The sequence below is a fragment of the Cryptomeria japonica genome, chromosome 10, assembly GCF_030272615.1.
Source record: "Cryptomeria japonica chromosome 10, Sugi_1.0, whole genome shotgun sequence".
Lineage (NCBI taxonomy): Eukaryota > Viridiplantae > Streptophyta > Pinopsida > Cupressales > Cupressaceae > Cryptomeria > Cryptomeria japonica.
This window is the reverse complement of record NC_081414.1, coordinates 675,104,026-675,126,759: the sequence shown is the minus strand read 5'-3', so window position 1 is coordinate 675,126,759 and position 22,734 is coordinate 675,104,026. Positions and strand designations below refer to the sequence as shown.

General features: G+C 42.9%; 1 protein-coding gene across 2 annotated transcripts in view; it reads left to right on the top strand.

Annotated features, from left to right (window-relative positions):
• The window catches only part of LOC131077013 (protein LONG AFTER FAR-RED 3), a 219,276-nt gene that overhangs the window by 31,360 nt on the left and 165,182 nt on the right, over positions 1 to 22,734 (top strand). For both annotated transcript variants that reach the window (XR_009113516.2, XM_058014372.2), the window contains exon 4: positions 17,659 to 17,731. Coding sequence is in view for 1 of the 2 variants with exons in the window: in XM_058014372.2 (XP_057870355.2) it covers positions 17,659 to 17,731 (73 nt within the window). In the remaining variant the exon portion in view is untranslated. The remainder of the gene's footprint in view (positions 1 to 17,658; positions 17,732 to 22,734) is intronic.

Below are 22,734 nucleotides of genomic sequence, written 5' to 3'. Positions count from 1 at the left end.
AGACGGAAACCTCCATTGTTGTAGCACATCTGCAGCTGTGAGAGACCAGCCAAGGGTGCGAGGAGGAACTCCGTATCAGTGGTTTCCATTGGGCACCAAAGAAAATAAGTTTTGGTTCGCAAATCTGAAGCCACCTCGTTGCTTGTGTTTGTGGCCATACTTCTTGGCTTGGAGGACTTGGTAATACGTTTTTTGGTTCATCTTTGCACAAGGGTTAAATTGGCACATGAGAGCATTTTGTGTGAAGACTTAGCAGCAGTTTTGAAGAATCTTTTGGACCAGTTGAAGAGTTTACATTAGTGGCTGTAGTGAGGTGGCTGCTTGGCTGGCCCACCCTCTTATCCAGCTCTTTGAAGAATATTTTCACCCCAAACTACATTCTAATCAGCTACAAGTTATAGTACTATCTTTTCCTATACAACAAACAAGTTCTAAATGGTTGCAGGAGTGAAACGGATATCAAAACACATCAAAATAGACCTACAGCAGGCCGTATCATCTGAGGAATTTGGAGTGTACAATAAACCCCAACTCAAGGGGAAACCTTAGTCTATGCACTCTATCATTATCGCCTTAAATAGACTACCATGTGGCGGCAGTTTGGAGAGAAAAGAATCAGATTTCTGATCTCTGTGAGTCTTTTACTGAGTAAGCACCTCATTTTGTGAGTGAGCACCTTAGTTGTGTGCTACATCTAGGGTTCAATTTTTCCTCTACAAACTACCGGGTATTTTAGTAGTGGTTTAAGGAACTTCACTTGTTTGTAATAGAACTATTTTAGAAGATTGATGTATTCATTTTCAATAGAATACTGATATAAGCATTGAGCTTAAATGTAATTTCAAATCGGTTTTTCAATTTACTTCTTGTTATTAGAAGAAGGCATTTATCTTCTTTCTTTTTAAACTTCAAACAAAAAATCAACTACACCTTCTGCAACTTCTGTCTAGCTTTGAGAGATCACATTCAAAGAAAAGACATATAGTATTATTAATTTAATTGAAGAACAAGCAGGTGCTCTTCTTCTACTGTTCATAAAATTCAGTGTCCTAGAGAGGGTAGTGTTGTGACGTTTTCACACATCGCCCCATTGCAAATGGGGACCTCCTTCTTTTTAGGCCCCCCTGGTTTTTTGGCTTGCGTTTTTGTGGTCTTTTCGCAGCAGTCTTGTCAATCTCTCTGCTTTGCAAGTGTTTGGGGGTCATATTGATTAAATCTGCTTTTTGTTTGAGCGAATTCGGCTAAGTCTAAGACTCGTTTTGTGAATTTTAGGGTTTTTGCCTTCTATCCTAGATTTTAGGGGTTTCTGCTAGTGTTTTGGAAAAACTGAACATACAACTGGAATTAGGACCCTTCAAGGAACCTCCCAGTAAAATTTGAGCCAAAACGGAGCAACTTTCTATTTTTAGAAAGTTCCTATTTTTTAGGGATTTTACTAAGTCCCGGATTGGTCTAATTTTGCCAAAAATTAAACTTACTATTTTGCCCAACCTTGACATTTTGAAACACTTCCTATTTGGGAAAATCTATTTTTGGCAGGATCTTCACAGGAAAACACTGAAAGCTTAATATCTTTGAAGACGCTGAAGACTGAATGTTCCTGAAGACCATTTCTAAATCCGGAAGAGTCAGAAGACAGACAATTTGGGTCAAAAAAATGGTTAAGTTTGGAACTCCTATTCTAGAAGAGGAAAGCATGCAAAATCATCCAAGTCTAGGAATTCACATCAATCCACCAATGTCATCCTGATCCAAAAATGGCCTGAAATTTGACCGAGTCTGGAAATTTGGAAGATCTTCCAAAATCCAGAATTTGCATTATGATTCCTATGGACCTGAAACCACTCTCAAACATCCTGACAATATATATGAAATATAACTTAAAGTATCCATGGACAAAGCCAAAATGCACCCAAGGCTGGGCTGGGGCGCCAAAACCAAGAAGGCATTCACAAGTGGGAAAATCCACCAGTCCATGGACAAAGTGAAAATGCGCCAAAGGCTGGACTGGGGTGCCAAAACCAAGAAGGCATTCACAGGTGGAAAAATCAGTCAGTCCATGGACAAAGTGAAAATGCGCCCAAGGCTGGACTGGGGTGCCAAACCGAGATGCCATTGTTGGCGGCATTATTGTATACAAAAAATACGACTAGTTAATTATGTGCAATTGATTTGGTTAGTTGGCAACCGAGGGGTGGCAGTTGCGGTGCGACAGTTGGCGCTCGCACCCCCTCGGTATCTTTATATACTTCAGAATGTAACTTGCAACAGAATTATTATGAATGGAATAAGATCTCTTATACTTGTCTGATATCTATGGCATTATTCTGCATTACGTGCTTTATGTTTTAAGCTATCCACTCGAGAGGGCAAACATTTGGCGCCGTTACCTAGACGTACTCGGGAACGGAAGACGCGGATGGCGCACGGACACGATGGGCCTACCCGTTGGTGAAATAAACCCAGAGGCCGACGACGCACGAACATAACTTAACACAGGAGAAGACACGACAACGAGAGAATTTTCAATTTTGCTCCAGGTAGCCATCCAGACCTACGTCCGACGACAGGCGGCGGAGGCGGAAATCCCACCAAGTGCCATGTGGACAGTGCTGGAGGTTAGCCCGACAGTAAACCGGTTGATGAACCACCTCCCTCGGTTGCTTGCACAGGCATCGCTGGCACAACAGGCTCGCCTGGAGGAGATTGCCCAGGAAGAGTGACACCAACAAATCCTTAAACACTACGAAGAAAACAGCTGACAGGAAGTGAAACGAGATGGCGCCAAGCCAGGAGGGAATTGAACCTTGAACTTTTTATATTCAAATAAAAGTGTCATTGACACAAGTTGTATCTGACAAAATGAATTAATAAAGACGTGTTTTGGTTTATGTATTGTGAAGTATGGAAATGTACGGCAATTAATGCCCAACCTTTTGAATAAAGATAGAAATAAGAAAGCAGAAACGGACGAGTGGGAGGCCGCGCAGAGGGCCTTGATTCTGGAACAACATGTAGAACGTAGACGGAGGCTGAGGTAACTTGCCGAAGGACGACCTGCCGAAGGGTTGCTAGGAGGGAACCTAGGAGGTGTCACGGAGGGTGTAGAAGCCGAGGGGAATTTCTACGCGTCGCCAGATCACCGTAGGGTGAGAAGCCACGAAGAGTTTCTGGAGGAAACAAGGTTACGGAGAGATCTAGTCGAAGAGACTCGGGATCGGTTCAGAAACTTATCCCTTACACCACAAAGTGAAGATCACCAACGGGAACCAGGAGTGGGCACGGGTGAGAGCGAAGGGGAGGGCAACCGTACGGGTGTAGGTGCCACACACGACAGGCAAAACACCGTACCTCCAGTCGCCCACGTAGGACACACCACCGGCGCCGCCGAAGGAAGCAGCGTAGAGCCACAAACACAGGCACAACCACCCCCAGGAAGACGACCCGGGATGGCGAGTAAACAAAAATTGCCAAAGTTGACAGGGGACGGCAAGGCAGACCCCTTATGGCATTGCCGTACATGTGAAACCATTTGGTCAACCAACGGAGTGACAGACTAGGATGATTGGGTACAGCAGTTCCCAGCCATGTTACGTGGAGTTGCCATAGATTGGTACTCCGATGTGGACAAGCAAAAAGTGGCGACATGGGCCAATCTACAGAAGGAATTCACGGAGGAGTTTCGGTTGCTCCGTGATGAGAATTAAATTGTAACGGAGATATACAGTACCAAACAAGGTACCAAGGAGAAAGTATGGGCATACAACAAGAGGTTGAAGGAATTGTTGGGTAAAATGGAAAGCCAACAAGCAGAGGGATTGAAGAAACGATGGTTCGTTGAAGGATTGAAATCCTCCCTACGAAAAAGATGAAAATTGTACCCCCGACGTCATATGACGACGCCTATAATAGGGCGATGGACCTAGAGAGCGAATACAAAACATCAAAGAAGAAGAAAAGTAATAAATACTCATCTGACGATGATGAAGACTCTGACGGGGAAAGCAGCAGCGGTGGCGAATCGAGTAAAAAGGTGCATGCTCTCCAAAAGGACATGGAACAAATGCTGAAAGAATTCAAAGCCATGAAGGGGAGTACAAGTAAGACTGAAGAAAACGACGTGTGGTGTACCGACTGTAGGAGTGACAGACACACCAAGGGGTCTTGCCCCAAGAAGGCTTTCTGCGACATTTGTCAGATTGCAGGACATTTGACAAAGGAATGTCCCTGCAATATGAAAACCAGGAGCCAACAAGTTCTCTTCACGCAAGAGCTGCCGGTCGTCGGAACTTCGCAAACCGCCAACAATAGTGCATCATTTGGCGGATACTGGAACAACCGGCGAGGGGGGGAGACCAATAATAATAATAGGAGCCGGATCCAATATGATGCAAAGGGACGACCAATGATCCAGTGCCAAGCCTGCAATCAATGGGGCCACTTTGCCAGGGAATGCACCTCAGAAGAAACTCCACAAAAACTATGCAAATGGTGTGGGCTTGGAGACCACGATGATGGAACTTGCCCAAAGTCTGGAGTGAACCTGCTCAACATTGACAGGACGGAGGAACGGGTATTGGCAATCACACGGTCACAGGCAAAGAAGGCCACATACCCGGACCCCCGCACGGAGAAGCAGCGAGTGCTGGAGGCGAAGGCTGAAGTAGCGAAGGAAATGTTGGCACAAGGGAACACCCAGGAAGCGGCAAGTACTTTCCGCTCTGAGGCCGAGGAAAATATCCTGAAGCAAATGTTGCAGATTGAAGTACTTGTGAAGATGAAGGACCTCCTGGAAACGATGCCGCGATTACGTACGACACTCCTACGTACGGTGCAAGTAACTCCGCACAGTCAGGCAACTCGGAATACGGATGTTTTTGGTGGAACACCTATAGACCCATTGGTCCTGACACTATACAGTGGCCGACACCCGGCGGTGGTAGAAATGGGAATACTTGGCACCATTTTGATTGACACTATTGTCGATTGTCGACGGTGGGTCCGGAGTGAATGTGCTTCCGGAAGAAACCTGGAAGCAGCTTGGCAAGCCGACACTATGGCCGTCAACCTTCAACTTACTGGGAGCGGATCAACATGGTATGAAACTCCTAGGAACGCTCATGGCACAACTAGTGACCATCGGGACACAACCATTTGTCCTCGACTTCGTGGTGATTTCGCTCGCCAAGAAAGTATACGACGCCATTCTGGGCAGAGGGTGGTTGGTGGCAGCCAGAGTGAATCACAACTGGAAGCGTAACACGACGTCAATGGAGAAAGCCGGGTGAAAATTTATTATCGACCTGAAAACACAACTTGTGAGTGAAGAACTCGCGTTAGAATCGGAATCAGACGGTGAGGGCGGATTTGACGGAGGAAAGTACGGAAGGGAACCAAATGAGGAAGGCATCCTGGGAATCCAAGGATGATCCGAGGACGTAACCGATGGCTCCTCCACTGGCAAATGGAGGACTACGAGCTGCTGTATGGGTGCAACATGTTGCAGGTTGACGAGGAGCCTGACGAGAACGAATTTCCGCCAGCGTACGGGGAATACACCGAAGGGGATGCCCCTGTCAACGAAGTACCAGTGCACAGATTTGACATGACGAAACCAATCCGGTACGAAGAGTCCGTAAAACCTACCAACCTCGGCACGAAAGCAGAGCCAAGGAACATCCTGGTTGGCGACGACTGGAATCCAGTCCTGAAAGCCGCCGCGTTTAAAATATTCATGGAATACAAGGATGTATTCGCTTGGACGTATAAGGACCTCAAAGGGGTGCTGCCAGAACTGTGCGTACACCAAATTTAACTCGTACTTGGGGCCGTACCTGTACGAAAAAGGCTGTACAGAATGAATAAAAACTATGCGGCGAGAGTGAATGATGAAATTGAACGTATGCTCGAAGCCGGGATTATTTTTAAAGTGCAGACCAGCGAGTGGGTGTTGCCCATAGTGATATCCCTTATAAAGGAGGCAAACCAGATCCGAATCTGCGTGGATTTCAGATGCCTTAACGTGGTCACCATAAAGACCCGTTTCCAATACCATTTACGGATAGCATCTTGGAGGAAGTGGCCGGTCATGAAATTTATTCATTTATGGATGGATTTTCTAGGTATAACCAGATATCCATTGCCGAAGAGGACAAATTAAAAACCACCTTCATAGTGGAGGATGGCGTGTACGCATATAATCGAATGCCGTTCGGATAATGCAACGCGCCAGCGACATTTCAACGGATAATCCTTCACATATTTTAAAAGATGTCAGCAGGGAACTTCAGGGCGTTCCTTGACGACTGGTCCATCTACAGTAACCAAGATGCACATCTGGCCGCACTTGGCGAATGCATGGAGAGATGCAGGCGAGCACGCCTAGCAGTCAATCCCAAAAAATGCAAATTCATGGTGCCTCAAGGGAAGCTGTTAGGACACAGTGTGTAAGGATGGACTCAAGACTGACCCAGACAAGATTCGCGTGATAGTGGAAATGGAGGCACCGACAAATGTCACGGGAGTCAAATCCTTCCTAGGACACATAGGGTATTACAGGCGATTTATCAAAAAATTTGCTCGAGTATCCTGCCCTTTGGACAAGCTGACAAGGAAAGGTGAACGGTACACATGGGGGATGGCTCAGGAAGACGCCTTCCAAGAACTGAAGTCACGGTTGGTGGGTGCGCCAATCCTAACATATCCTGACTGGGACAAAGAGTTCCATGTACACGTTGACGCATCCAATTTTGCCATAGGGGCCACACTGGCGCAGGTTGGCGATCACGGGCTAGATCACCCGGTCTACTTTGCAAGCAGACTCTTGTTGAAGGCAGAGAAAAATTATAGCACCACAGAGAGGGAAGCCTTCGGGATGGTGTACTCCGTCCAGAAATTTCGACATTACTTACTGGCCACCCCGTTCACATTTTATGTGGACCACCAGGCGTTAATGTACTTGGTAAACAAGCCAATTATCCAAGGACGAATCAACCGATGGTTGCTATTGCTTCAGGAATTTACATTCAACATTATCGTAAGACCCGGGAAGAGCCATGTGATAGCTAACCAGCTATTGAGAATCCAGTCAGGAGAACCAGCCGAAGGAGTGAATGAAGATTTTCCAGACGCTCACTTATTTCGCATCGTGGTCCTCCCTGCCTGGTACGCAAGCGTGGGGGAATACTTGTCGACATCACGGTTTCCGAGGGAGATGCCACCAGGAGAAAGAAGGAAACTGGTATTGAGGAGCAGGACATTCCAACTCATTAATGGCCTTTTGTACAAAATGGGACCTGACCAGATCCTACGGCGATGCGTCCTAGAAGAGGAAATTCAGGGCGTCCTAAGGGAAGCACATGAAGGGCCCGCAGGTGGACACATGGGGCTCGACACCATGGCCAGGAAAGTTCTGTTGGCAGGACTGTGGTGGCCAACACTACATAATGACGCCAGAGAGTGGGTGACGAGCTGTGACACATGCCAACGGGTCGGATGGCCATTGAAGAGGGATTTTATGCCCCTTAACCCATCGAATGCCCAGGAACTGTTTGAGAGATGGGGATTGGATTTCATTGGACCGTTAAAACCAAGTAGAGCCCGACGGTGCAGATACATTGTAGTGGCAACAAAATACTTGACCAAGTGGGTTGAGGCACGGGCCTTGCCGGACAACTCAGCGGTCAATACAACAAAATTCATCTATGAACACATCATTACGCGGTATGGGATTCCAATCCAACTGACGAGTGACAAAGGAGGACATTTTGTAAATCATATAATCCGATTGCTAACAACGGAGTTCAAAATCTTCCACTCCTTATCAAGCCCCTACTATCCGCGGGCGAACGGGCAGGCCGAGTCAACCAATAAAATAATCGTGTCGGTGATTTATAAGTCTTGCGGAGTGGAGAAGGATGACTGGGAGGAGCGCCTACTGTTGGTACTTTGGGCATACCAAACAACTTACAAGGTAACTACTGGATAGACTCCCTTCCAGCTAATGTATGGACAAGAAGCCGTGGTGCCAGTTGAATTCATGGTGCCGAGTCTCCGAATTGCCATTGATAATCGACTTGGCGACATGGAAAGCCTGAGAGAGAGATTGTACGCTTTGAACAAATTGGATGAACGAAGGATGATGGCTCAGTGGGCGACAGAGACAGGCCAACAAAGACGAAAGGTTTGGCACGACAAGCATCTTCGGCGAATGAAGTTTACTCCTGGGCAGTTGGTGTTGAAATTCAATGGAAGGAACGAAATCAAACCTGGGAAATTCAAAGTGCGATGGCTAGGGCCCTTCAAGGTATGCGAGGTCAATACCAATGGGGCGATTAAGTTGTGGACGTTGGACAGGAAGGAGGTGCTAGATGCCGTCAATGGATCGAAATTAAAGGTTTATCATGAACGGAGGGAACTTGGACCCTCCAGTCAGGATGTTTGTTAGTCTACAAAAAAAAAAAAAGAGAGAGAGAGGAACGTATGGTTCGTACGACAACCGTACCATACGGGGAAAAAAAATAGAGAAAAAGAAAAGTGGGGCCACCGGCGGTGGATGCCACTGTGCGCTGGTCACCCGCACACCACACAAATAAACCCCCCCCCCCCGGCAGCATTAAACGCAAGAAAAAAACACAAAGGAAGGCGTAGCCTGCACAGCCCCGTGCAGTGCCGCACCACGCAACCCACGCAAAGGGAGTAAAAGAGGCTAACGGGAAAATAAAATCCCCGCAAACACACCACGCAAAAGGAGCAAAAGAAAAAGAAGGAACACAAGGGAAAGAGAAGGCGAAGGAAAGCATAGCCATTACGCACGAAGGCAACCCAGCCGCACAGCAACAGCCATACACAACAAAAGAAGGCTGTTACGAAGGTGTCCAACGACCGTACGATTTTAACGAGAAATTAGTTATACCAGAGATTAATGGATTCAACAGGGAAACGAATTTGGAAAAAACAACTGCAAGCTTCCTCCAGTAGCAGCCAGAGGGATAGCAATATCAGGATTTTAGCATTAGGCGTATGTGTTGCAGGCAACACCATGGATGCCAGCGCCCGACAGAAGCAAGGTAGAAAGCACCACAGGCTGCCATAAGTGCGAAAAATATATTAACACCCCAGAATATCACCTTTGAAGGCTTGAATGGGTCGGAATGCTGGAAGTGGTGGCAGGACACTCCCGACAATGATCTGGTGAAGCAAAACCTCCGTAAGGTAGAAGTGGAGTGGGCTATTCGGATGCTCGTATTTCCTATCCGCGAGTATGAGGGTGCCCTACGGTTCATGGTAGACACCTTCGACAGGCACACATGCACCAACACTTTCGAATACCTCGGGAGGGATGTTACCATATCCTTCAAAGCGGGGGACTTCACGAGGGTATTCGGTATTCCAGGCAGACAGGGCAGGAAAATAGAATTGAAGGCTAAAAAGATGAAGCGGGAAGAGAAGGAGCGGTGGATTAAATTAATCTCCAGGAACTTGACGACAACAGAGTTGGACAGCGTGGCTAATGCCACGAAGGGTCGAGGAATCCGTAAGACTTTTGTTGCAAAGGGCCACTGGCGATGCATTATGGATGTCATCAAGAGCAGATTGACAGGGTCGGGTAGGGCGTCGGACATCGCCCTCCCTCAGATTATGCTTATGAACGGGTTGATGAATGGCATTGTGTATGATTGGGCCGCGTTACTCGCAGAGCGCATGTATGAGTTTTTGACGTTGCAGCATCGCACATTCTATATGCCACACTACGCTATAGGGTTGGTCCTGGAGGCCATGCGGGAAGCAGTGCCCAAGGAAGAGTTGGAAGTACGGCCACAGGGACCGTTGGCAACAGGTGAGCCTCCAATAATGTATTGGAGGCACTTGGACATTGGGCACTCTTTCGCGAAGCGGAAATGGGCGGCCTCAGGGGAGCCTGACAGCGGGAGGGATTCCAGTAGCACAGAGGAATCAGAAGCGAAAGAGGAGGATGATAGCAGCAGGGCAACGGAGGAGTGGGTCTTGTTTGCCCCACCCCTGCTACCGATGGGCACGCCGTTGCCATCATCTGGAGTAGGCGGCACCTTTATTCCGGCCTTCGAATAGAGCCGCACGCCAGTTACACTTGGCCCCCTACAGCAACGGGTAGCATCACCGAGCCCAACCACGGCGGCACTTACCGAGGACATGGTCGAGTTAGGGACGAAGGAGTCCCCGCATCGGGTAGTGGTCGCTGAGGAGGGGTTGAGGGAGGTGGTGGATATAGAGCCTCAGGTGCGGTTGGACGTGACTGTGTCTGTGTCTTTGTTGGAGGAGCCGACGACAGCGAACCATCCCTCGGTCATAGAGATGTGTGCCGACCCATCGGTCGTGGCTATGCAGAGCTGGCTCACACAGCGGTTTTAGATGACATTGGCACAACCGGAGGGAGCTGTTGTATTCTCACCGTGTCGAGAGACTAGAGCGGAGGTAGTCAACTTGGACGACTCATCGGGCGAGGCACATGGACTCGTAGTTGGGAACGGGGCAAGGGAGGTCGCTTTTGCTGGGCAGGCGCCAGGGGATGGTACACCTTTGGTGGCGGAGGAGGTACCTTCACAACAGGATGCGGTTGTGTCCGTTTCACCAGAGACTTCACAGCCTTCGGCGCAGACGGGGGAAGATATTGAGACCTATCTAGCTGACATGGCTGACATGGTGACAAGGGGTAGGCGGGTGGTGGCCGCTGCCCAGATGCAAGCATTGAAGCAGGTGGTGGTGGAGCTAGAGCAGGTCTTACAGTTTATGCGGGTGGGCTACCAGGCAGCCTTTGCTACCTGCTTTGAGTCTCAGGGTTGGCCGACTACTGAGACAGAGGAGATGCTCCAGGCTTGGAGGCTGTGTCAGCCCGTTGTGGAGAGTCGGGTGACGGCAGTTGTCCGCGAGATCGAGCAGGTCTACCGGGATACCTATTGTACATTGAGGCATACACAGCAGGAGTCTGCGGTCCGCGAGGCTGCGCGAGTAGCATTGGAGATGGAGGTGGCCAGTCAGCAGGCCTCATGGGCAGCCGAGAGGGCGTAGTTGTTGGCACAGCTAGAGGTGGCCCGTGCAGAGATGGCTGAGACTCGGGCAGAGAAGGTCGAGGTAGAGATTCGTCTGGCGGCTAAGCAGAGTGTGAGGAGCCACGTGTAGCAGGAGTTGGATGCCGTTAGTACTGAGAGGAGTCTGTTGCACACTCGGTTGGTCTGCGCGACGGAGGCAGCGGATACAAAAGAGGACTTGCTGAAAGCTGCACACATGGTGAAGACAGCTTTGGAGAAAGTATTTGTGGCAGAGCGGGATGTGACTGCACGCACTCAAAAGGTGTATGAGCTCCGCGCCCGCTTGGCGGCCCAGACACCGGCATCTCAGCCTTTTGCTTCAGGGACGCTTCCTCAGCCCCCTCCCTAGTTTTTCTGATATGTTTATTGTATAGGTTGCATGATCTCCATTTTTGTTGTAAGTTGCCTGGAGATGACTTTTCTTTTGGGGGGGATGATGTTGGCGACATTATTGTATACGAAAAATACGACTAGTTAATTATGTGTAATTGTTTTGGTTAGTTGGCAACCGGGGGGTGGCAGTTGCGGTGCGACGGTTGGCGCTCGCACCCCCTCGGTATCTTTATATACTTCAGAATGTAACTTGCAACAAAATTATTATGAATGGAATAAGATCTCTTATACTTGTCTGATATCTATGGCATTATTCTGCATTACGTGCTTTATGTTTTAAGCTATTCACCCGAGAGGGCAAACAACCATTCACAAGTGGAAAAATCCGTCAGTCCATGGACAAAGCCAAAATGCGCCCAAGGCCGGGCTGGGGCGCTGAATTCAAGAAAGCATTCACAAGTGGAAAAATCCATGAATCCATGGACATGATGAAAATTCCGCCCAAGCTAAAAAATTGAAATTTTGCCTAAGGCATGGAATCCAAGGAGTCAAGGAGGAATTAAAAAAAACAAAATTCCCCTCGGGCAAAATTTTGAATTTGCTATTTTTAGACACCGAATCTCGACAGAGTGTGGAAAATTTTATAGATTCGGAATCGTGGCAGAATTCTCCATCCAATGAACTGACTCCTAAATTTTAGGAGGATCCCTAAAAATAGGGATGTTGAAAAGGAGACTTGGACAATTCACAAAGTAATGGAAATTCCTTCCTTGAGGACATAATTCCAGGAAAGGTGAAAAATTGACAAAGTGTTGGAAATTCCTTCCTTCATGACAGAGTTCCTGAAAAAGGTGAAGATTTGGCGCTGTGTTGGAAATTCCTTCCTTCACGACGAAATTCTTGGAAATGTGAAAGTTTGGCTAAGTGTTGGAAATTCCTTCCTTCAGGACAAAATTCCAGGAAAGATGAAAATTTGGCTAAGTATTGGAAATTCCTTCCTTCGGGACAAAATTCCAAGCAAGGAAGAAATACACCCAAGGATGAATTGAACATAAAATTTCTAAGGCAAGGAAGGAATCAGGGATGAACTGAACAAGAAATTTCCCCTCCAGGGAAAAATTTTAAAAATCCATTCTCGGGCATCAATTCACATCCAAATTTCAAAAGTTTTACAGATTTGGATTCGTAGGAGATTTTTCTCTCTCCTGGACCGTGGAACCCTAATTTGGAAATTTTTTTAAGAAATAGGAAATGTGCAGAATTGATGAAAAACCTTCTTCAAGCAAGGAAAGTTGAGGAGACTTCAAGAAAATTCTTCCTGAATCGAATTTTCCCTCTCCAACAATTCCAGATGTGCAGGAGCGGATATACGACGACAGAGTCCACTTGCATGGCGAGGATCTATTGAACACGTGGCAGTAGAGTGGCGCATTCATTACCGAAATATTTGACCAAATGACGACTTGGTCATTGCATGTTGAATTTATGGCAGATTCCTTTTGCATGCAGCCGCCGCATGTGGAAATGATGGAGCATTTATGACATAATGGGGTGATTTTTGCATTGATGAATATTCAACGCATGTTGGGCGAATTTGAAGGAGGTGGTACATTTAATGCGGAATGGATGCTATTTTGGGTACTTTTGAATTAATTGTATATGGGCATGATGGGTTATTAATTGGAGATTCCCGCCTTGTTGCATCATGTGTGGAGAATCTTTTGGGCAAACCCTAATTAGGGTTTTGCATGTAGCCAGGGCTTGAAGCCTATAAAAGGGGTGACCCCCCTCATTTGTAAAGGAGGGAGCTTTGTATGAAATTGTTGCGATAAGTTTTTGAGAAACTAATAGGGAAACATTGTTCTCTGATGGTGTCCACTTGAGTTATTTTTTCAAAACTTGCATGGTTTCACCTTCCTCACTTAGATTAGAAGTAGTAAAGTGCTTTGATTTCAATGGAGAATGTAATGGTGTCTGATGAATTTCCATGGTTCATACTTTTTGTATCTTGCTGATTGTAAGTTGCAGTGTAAAGTTAGCCTGAGCCACTAAACTTGTGCTAAGTTCGGTTGAGGACAGTCGTTTGGATTGCGTTGTTTTGGGTATTCAAATGCACTTTCTCGATTTGAAAATCCTTCAATATCGTCAGAAGATTGCACCAGTTCTTGCGGAGTTGTAGTTGAACTTGGCGAAGCAGAGCTTGGTTTATTTGAAATTTGTCCACCAGAGCACTATTCATTGTTATCACTGCCCTTAGGAGTAGATTTAGATCCTTCTGAACCCTTTCCCTTTTCTGTTCATTTTAGTCCGTTCGAAGTAGCAGCATCTCAGAATTGTCATATCCGATGATGGAGTTCCAGCCACAACAAAGAAGTGAAAGAATGATGCAAACGTAAGGCCCTTTGGATTACCAGCAAACACATCAGCCAACTGAGTCACGTCCGTAGCATAAAGGAACCTTGGAGTCAATTGTTTGAACTTCTTGCAATCTTAGCATGCAACTGTACTTTGATCAAGAGAGAGTGAAGTGACCATTCGGCAACTTTATTCTGTGTTAGACGCTGTCCTAAAAAACACGTCAACAGGTAGGACATTGCAGAATGATACATTTTTTCTATGGTTTGTGATACTAGTCATCCATTATGAATGCAATATGATTAATATCACATATATAATGATTGGATTTGTGGATGGATTTGAGTCTATTCTTTATATACATAACATTAATCACATCACATCCATGATGGATGGAAGATAGGCATCATTGCATGGTATGACTAATAGGTTGAGGGATTTTTTGTACTTTAAGGCATTTATATTCTTTACCTGTTTCACATGTTATCAACTTTAGGCAATTGATGGCAAAGATGAGGAGGTCAAGGAGGCCTAGGAAGATTACATTTACATGATGAAGATGACTAAGGCATGCAACACAAACTCACTATTTGGCATGATCAAGATTTAGTTCTATTGATAGCAAAATGTGTCATTTGTTTGACATTTAGACAAGGATTTAGCTCTTTAGCCCAAGATTATGGATTTAGTTGATCATGTCCATCTACGATTGATGCAGAGGTAGGGGCATGTACAATGGTTTCAACATACACAGACAATGATCATGTACTCCATCCTTCTAGACACCCTTGGATGCATTACTTGGTTTCTAGGCTTACACATTCAATGAGGGTTTGAACCAGCATCATGAGGATATTCTAAACATCATGGTTTAGGGCCTTGGCTTGTGGAATCAGGGTTAACACTAAAGTGTTGGCTCTCAGCAATGTCACACTTCCCAAAGTTGATGACCACTTGGCTTTCACAACTAGCATTGACAATCATTGATGGCTAAAGGCTAAACCCTAAATCAATGTCTCTATACACAAAACTCACTCAACCTGTTTCCGGGGACCCTACACAAGGCTTATGACCAGTCTTTTAGACTTACAACACCAAAAGTTCCCATTAGGAATGTGACTTGTTGCATATTGCACTGGTAAGACAAATTATGACAGGCTGCCCTCTTGGAACAGTCGTCACTACAATGTTTATCACTCAATAGGATGATAACCAAACACAAAATTTGGGTGAGTAGGGCCCTCACACATTCCCCTCGACACCAATCACAAGGCAAATCATTCACTTAGGTTTTACTAGGCAAATTCTTCAACTTTGCTGTCCTTCTCTGTCTGATGCTTGAAGATATCAGACCTCTTATTGCACCAACACACATGTGAACGTCTTCACCAATCCCTGAAAACTTGGAATATGGAAATACATACAATTACACACCATTATACCAGTTTTGGGCATTTTGTACTGGTGGAAGGCTTAGATACACATTATTTTCGGTCACTGGTTACCCTAGGTAGGGTTTATACCAGTCCGAGAAGAAAATTCTATAACTTGCTTATTTCTTAATGAAATTGAATGAGACAAAAAGAAATGGAAAGTAGATTCAATGGTCTTTCATTCCCAATTGGTCTCAAATCATTTAATGCACCGTACAATCCATACCATTTGTTGCAACAGCCTACAACTTTAGAAAAAAACAGTCTTATAGGGCTGCCTATGGTAAAATGACTCAATGAAAAACCACCAAATCAATTGCAAATGAAAGGTGATTCGTCCCTCTATCAATTTCAATCAATCTCAGGACCGTACCAGGCCGTACAAGTCCATACCATGCAAGAGAGCAGCAAAAAACGTGGAAAAGTGCAGAAAATAGTATGTTTTTATTTCGCAAACTTCAAAAACAAAAACATTCAACCATTGGGTCATACGATGTAGGCCTATTTATGCCCATACAATCAGTTTTCACCATTCAAATCGACCCCAACTACCATCTAACAACTTTTTAAAAAGTTGACAAGAAAATGCAAAAAGTTGTCAAGACAACTTTTACAATTTTGAACCAATTGATCCCAAGCTTTCACAAATGGGTCCAAATGAACAATAATGGCCCAAAATGGCCTTATTAACATGAAACAACACAAAATGAAACAAAAACCCAATTTTGACCATTGTGAGCACAACTTTGATCTAGGGTGCTCCTGCACCAACCATGACCTCAAATATGTGAGACATTTTATTGTATTTTGCCTACTAGGATTTGACAAGACAGAATGATTGGACAAAATGGGCATGTCACCATGCTAGTGGATGAGAGATGTCCTCATTTAATTCCATAGGAGCTTTATGGGATCTATTTTTTAAATTATAGGTATCCTTGAGATATTGATTGGTTAGGGTGATTCCTTGTCATGTTTTTTCAAATTGCAATAGGTATCAATTGGCTCATTAGCCCCACTCACTATAAAACCTGAAGACGAGTTGGAAAACCGATTGATGTTCTGTGAGACTAATTAATTGTCATGAATGTTCCTCCTATAACCTAGGATTCAATCCTTTTGAATGAAATTATTGGTGATTACCTTGTTTAGTCCTTGAGTGGTAATAGATTTGAGTGCCTAGCTACTTGGACAAATAATTTTGTTTGGTGTCTTGGTCTATCGATCTAAAAGGGTGGGAAAGTCACGAAGATTCTATCTCACCGAATACCAATTAAGTAAATTAGTGCACTAGGTTCAATGTTAAATTCATGATGGTGGAACCTAAGATGGTTTCATTGGCAAAAATACAAAGACCATTTGGAGGAAAGGTGCCTCTTGCCTAGTGATATTTCCAAATAATTTGGAAGTTTTTATAGCTTCCCTAGAAAGGTGCCTCTTGCCTAGTGACATTTCCAAATAATTTGGAAGTTTTTATAGCTTCCCTGTAATTTACCCTTCTATTTTCATGTCTAAAACTTGTGGTATCATAACTAGTAATATGGTGATTAAACACTACCTTGGGGTGGTGTTATGGAGTCTTCCCCATTCTTATGAATTAGATCTTAAAACTCAAAGTAGAAGAATTTTTGTCAAAACCAATGTTTAGTGGTTCGACAACCATCATCACGAATATTTTTAATAATTGCAAGCCATGTTATGCACCAAAGTTCATTATAATCTGGAAGAGAGGTAATTTGTATAGATGCTTCATGCTTGTATATATCTTTGTGAACGATCTATTAATCATCCCCTTTCTAGAAAGAGATGCATATAATGAGTTCCTATAGCGACAAACATGGTTCATGGAAATGCCAATAGATGCGAGATAAAGCCAAATACCTTATATATTAAGGAGAAAGATGTAGCCATGTTCTGAGAAAATTGTTTTTGCAGGAACCAAATTTTAATAGGCCCTCATGGTTAGAAGACGAGGTTAGGTTTCTTCAGCAAAGAGCCTTAAGGTGTTGATAAAGTTAAACTGCTAGATGCAATGTTGAAATTTTATACCATGTTTTAGTTCGATATATATATAGCTGAACTAAGTAAAGAAAGTAGGCATAAACCTTTGCTGTAAGGTTTTTTAATTAGCTTTTTTCAACATAACAAAAGCCATATGTTTAATCTGACAAAGTAAGGTACAATTCAATGTTCTTATTTCATATAAAAGATTCTCGAGTGCTCTATACAATTGTAGGATTTCACATGTAATCTATTGGCAATCAATTTTCTATTGTACTAATTAATTGAATTAAGATAGGATAACAATCTGTGCCCTTTCCCATTTCCCTTTCCTATCCCCTAACAAAGCCTAATATAGATGGCCATTACCTTGCAACATATGTTTTTTAGTGGAAATATACAATATATGTTTTAGGTTCACAGAGTTCTACGTTTTACCCATAAGAGGGACTGATATATTAATGCGACAGATGGCACGAGTGGATCTTCATGCAGTGAAAAGCAAATCTGAATTTATAAGTAAAGTTGAGCATGCTGTGCACGGTATGGGTTGAATATATTGTATAATGATTTATTTCATTCGCATCTTCATCCATGAAATTGTTTTATTTTCTTTCAAATTTATTCAAACTTTATATTTTCGCTCTAAATGAAAGCAATATGCTTGAGGAAATGTTATGATTTCTTAAAGTTTAGTGCTAAAATGTAAAAACCAGAGAGAGCCTATGGTTGTTTTGATCATATGATTCTTTTCTTTACTATATGCATAGATATATTGCTCCATATTTTTTTGAGTGACATTACTTATGTGCTCTGAATTTCGAATCATTTGTTTGATCAATTAACAAATTGTAATATTTTAAGCTTGCCAAGTTTTCTTTGCCATGTAGGATAACAGTCTGCCTTATAGAAGGGAATAGCATTTCCTAATTTGATTATGTAATTAGCTTTCTGTCATTCAAGAAAATCATTTCAAATAATTTTCTCAGAAATTTTGAATTCCTTCTTGATTGCAATGTCCCCAGTTCTGAGACTAAACATGGTGTAGTGCTAGAAGGGCAGACATAGGAAACATTCGTGTCAATCACTAGCAAAAACACTTATTAGATAGGCACACAAGCAGCTACCGATTATGACTTAAGACCAACGATATGACAAAGCAATGAAAATTGGAATTGTTTATGGGATGATGATATCTCAGCATCATTATGAAATCCAAGTGGGACGATGGTATCTCAGCATCATTATGAAATCCAAGTCAGCGATAATATTAGATATAAGGAAGCAGTGACTAGGTGGAAAATTGTTTATATGATATAGCATCAAGTGCCAAAGCTGATTCCAGTCTTAAGATATCAAAGTGGAATTAATATATCGACTCCTTAATAGAAAGATTAGAATGTGAACATGATGACTTTATGATAATGTTATGTTTATTCGAGACATTCAGCAATCACAAAGAATTGTATTCGATATCTCTTAAGATGGCCAACACTTAGAATGTGTGATTAACGTATGTCTTATTAATAACTAATATTCATGTAAATGGTGCGATTAGCACATGTAATCAACATCCACGTAAAAGTGCGATTAGGACTCTAACAACTAACTATGATGAGATGCTAGGTAGGGACGTGTCCATCCCAAGCCAAGGGTTTGATTTGCCAAACAATGAAGAGATGCAACTCCTCATATCCACATCTCCTCATCGCATATTTAAGAGACTCTCATATCACTCCAAAGGATCACGAATGAAAAGAAAAGGATGGAGATCGATGGCAATGTCAGTAAGTTAATACATCTTGATGCTATAAACAATATGCTGAATCAATATTTATTACAGCACTGAAAATGCTTTTTGATACTGTTTTGCAGTAAAATTATAATTATTTCTGAAATATAAATGAAATAATGTATACAATGTCTTCAGATAGTTGAACTACTCACCAAAACCAAAAAATCGCCAAGGCCTGAAAAAAACTCGGCAACTTAAAAAATTGCTTAAATTTAATTAGAAATATATTTTTTTTTGCAAAATTCAATGAGGAGATGCATCTAATGAGTCAATAATTGAGAACACAAAAGAAACAAGCTGAGTCTAGATATATTTAATTGATTTAAATGCAACGTGGGTACAAAATCGCATCCTCACGAAGAATGCTGATGGCTGGAAGCCTTGAAGCAAAATAGTATATAGTTTTTGTAAAACTAGAAGTAAATACATCAATACAATTACATCTTCCTCTTGCCAGCTCTAGTAAAAAGTAGGGTAGAGGTAGAATTAGAGGGTCTAATCATAGAAGTCTGTTGTGGCTATGCCTCCTCGCTCGGTATGATTGTATCAGGTTGTGGCTCGATCTCCATCCTTGATGTAGCTCTGCCTCTAGTTGCTCTTGGCACTGGCAATGACTCCTCATCCTCCTCAATGTCATCTAGTGTGAAACCAAATCCACCCCCTCCTCCATAGCCTGCCTCTTCAAATCATAGATGTCATCGTTAGTAAACAATGGAGGCTGCTCTTGTGATGTCCAATCACTATAAGGATCTCTATCATCCAAATCAATTGGACCACTTGGTGCTTCCTCTACTTTCCTTATGTGCAATCGAAGATTATATTGCACAAAGACAAGGTCATCGAGGCGTTTTTGAGCTAAATTGCTCCTCTTCTTTGTATTGATGGCCTCAAACAAGCTCCAATTGCGCTCACAAATGCATGAACTAAAAGGCTGACATAAGATTTTGAGGGCAAATTTTTTGAGATTTGGGTTATTTCCACCCCAACTTTGCCACCAAGCATCTGCAAAATAAAATATTGAAATTTTAGAAAGCAAAGTGAAAAGTGAAAACATTTTTTATCAATTTTTCAATTATTTTAGACAGCAAAGTCCAAATGGCAAATATTATACCCGGGGTTTGAGTGGTTTTTCCTTTCCCGACCAACTTTGAAGAGAATAGCTTACCCCTTGCTTCCTCATAATTTTGGAGTTCGGTCACAATGAGGTCTCTCATCTCAACCTCAGGTATCATCCTTTGAATGCATGTAGTGAGGCCCTCCATGACCTCTCCATTAGGATTTGAGTAAGAATCCTTGAACTTAAAACGAGGGTTGAGGTAGTACCTGTTGGTGTATGTTTTATCATATATCGAACATTAGAATAAAATATCCAAGGATACTCTACCCTCTCTTGAGCAAAATCACTATGTGTGCCAAGATTGCAAAGAAAGACCACATGGTGACTCCAAGGTCTATATGTGTGAACGAGTGACTTTATGTTGGATAGCTTCCTTGGTGATGTATGCTGAAATACAAGGGGGACTTACGCTCAACTATGTTGATCACAAGTTAGTACTTTAGACAAATATAACAATAATTGTTTTCTTTTTCTTTTTTTTTTTGTTTTTGGATTTTCAATTTTCAGACTTCTTCAATAAAAAAAAGGATAAAAGGATAAGGGTTTAGAAGTTTTATGCTACTCCTATGAACTCAAGAGACGGTAAAGACTGGGTGAAACTAATAACAATACTTTGTTTAGCCACACTAGGACAACTACAAAAAGCATGTGCAATCTTCTAAGGTTGTGCTCAAGATTTTCTTAACTATAAATAATACCATCAATCGAACAATATTTACTCAAATTAGAAGTTAAAACATCCACATTATAAGCTCAGGCTAACTTTACGCATTGAACGAAATTCATTCATCCAAAGAAAGTATGAGCAATAGTTTCACCAATCTAAACTATCAAATCCTTCATTGATCTAACAACTTTTGAAAGCAAAATTTACTCTAAGAAAATCTATTCTATTGTTGAAGAAAGATATGTAACCATGCAACCACTTTATAACAATAAGACTTCAAAGCAAAATCTGCAAATGAACTTTTTATTATTCATGTAGCTCTAAGCAACAATTTCATAAAACTCTCCACAACAAGAATGAAATGAGAGAATGAGAGTTTATATAGATTGTTTGAAAACAAATGAATGGCCGAGATCGATCTAAGATCAACGGTTGAGATTTAGACAACACAACCTTAGATAGGGTTTCCCAAAATAAGCCCAAAGACAAATGTATGCTAGACAAGTGGCATGAATAGCCATTTCCTAGGAAGACACATCCTTATCCTCGCAAGCAACATTGTGTTAAATGAATCTGGACACAATTAGGTTAATCTCCTCCATGGTGACATGTGGCAGCATATTGACCCTGTATTCCCATCTGTCCAAGTCGTCTGCACAAGTGACAAATGCAATCTCCCATTCCAGCTCCTGTTTTTGGAAGGAATCTCGGATGGATAAGAATTCTGATGCCTTGGTCAAATTTTGCTTCAGGACTGGTCTTGTGACGGTGAAGAAAATCTCTTGAGTTTTGAGTTTTAGATTCTGCAGTTGCATATCACTTTCTTGGATGGTCTCCTTTTCGAGCAAATCAGCAATTGTAAGGAAGATTTCACTTTGTATTTCTTTAATCTGCTTTTTGGCCTCAGTACTATCTGCCTTCACCTTCTCCTGAGCTTCACTCCCTGCAACCAATGCCCAATGCCATGTGCTGAAGTCATATGCAGCCCCTGCTGCAATTATCTTAACGTCAATCAATTGTTGTTTAGGCATGCCTTTCAACACCCTGAGGCATGGGATAATTCTATCCTGAACATCACAAAGGTCAGCCCATGCTCACAATTCTGGAGAGCAAGAAGGAAGTCTATCCATATGTTAGCAGCAATATGTCCACAAATGTGGCTGCTTCTTCCCTATTGCTTGCCAACCATTCTTTAGTCTCTCTTGCTGTCACCGTTTCTTCTTCAAAATTTTCAACTGCTTCTTGCAAGGATTTCAAAAGTGGAGGAGCTGCTGCATCACCTTGGTTAAGTGGCTTCGTCAGGTGGTGAATGTATTCCTTTTGCGCTCAATTTCCCTTTTGTATTCTCTCTTCTTTCCTACCTCTTTATCCGGTCTTGCTTTCATGGAAGCAACTGAATTGTCTAAGTCTTCCACCTTTTGATCCTTTGTAGTTGGCCCCAAGTCGAAGGTGGTAATTTCATACTCTTGATGAGTTATATCTTCTTTCGACTTGTTTACTTTTGGTACAACAATTTGGATTGTACAACAACTTGTCTCATCTCTCTAGATTGTGGAAAACTTCCTGGTAGGCTTCTTGGCAGGAACTTTACCTAATATGGCAGAGAAATTGGTTGTGTCATATTCCTCTTCCTGGACTTCCACTGGTACTTTTACTTTCAATCTTTCTCTCAGCCAGTCAGGAATCGTAGGTTGCTCAATGCCTTACTCTTCCTGATTACTCTCTTCACATGGAATATTCTGACCTCATTGAAAAGCGGAAATCATTCCCTCCTGAAACTCATCGCTCGGAATATCCATTTCATTATCAGATTCCAATATTTTTGTGCCTGTAGGAGATGGCGGTTCTTCATCTTCCTATTGGAGTGTCATCACATTTCCCTCATGTATTGGAGAAGGAATTTCTATTTCATCAAGTGGCTGATCCTCGATAATCATTAGGCTTTCCAAATTTCTAGATGTAGCAGA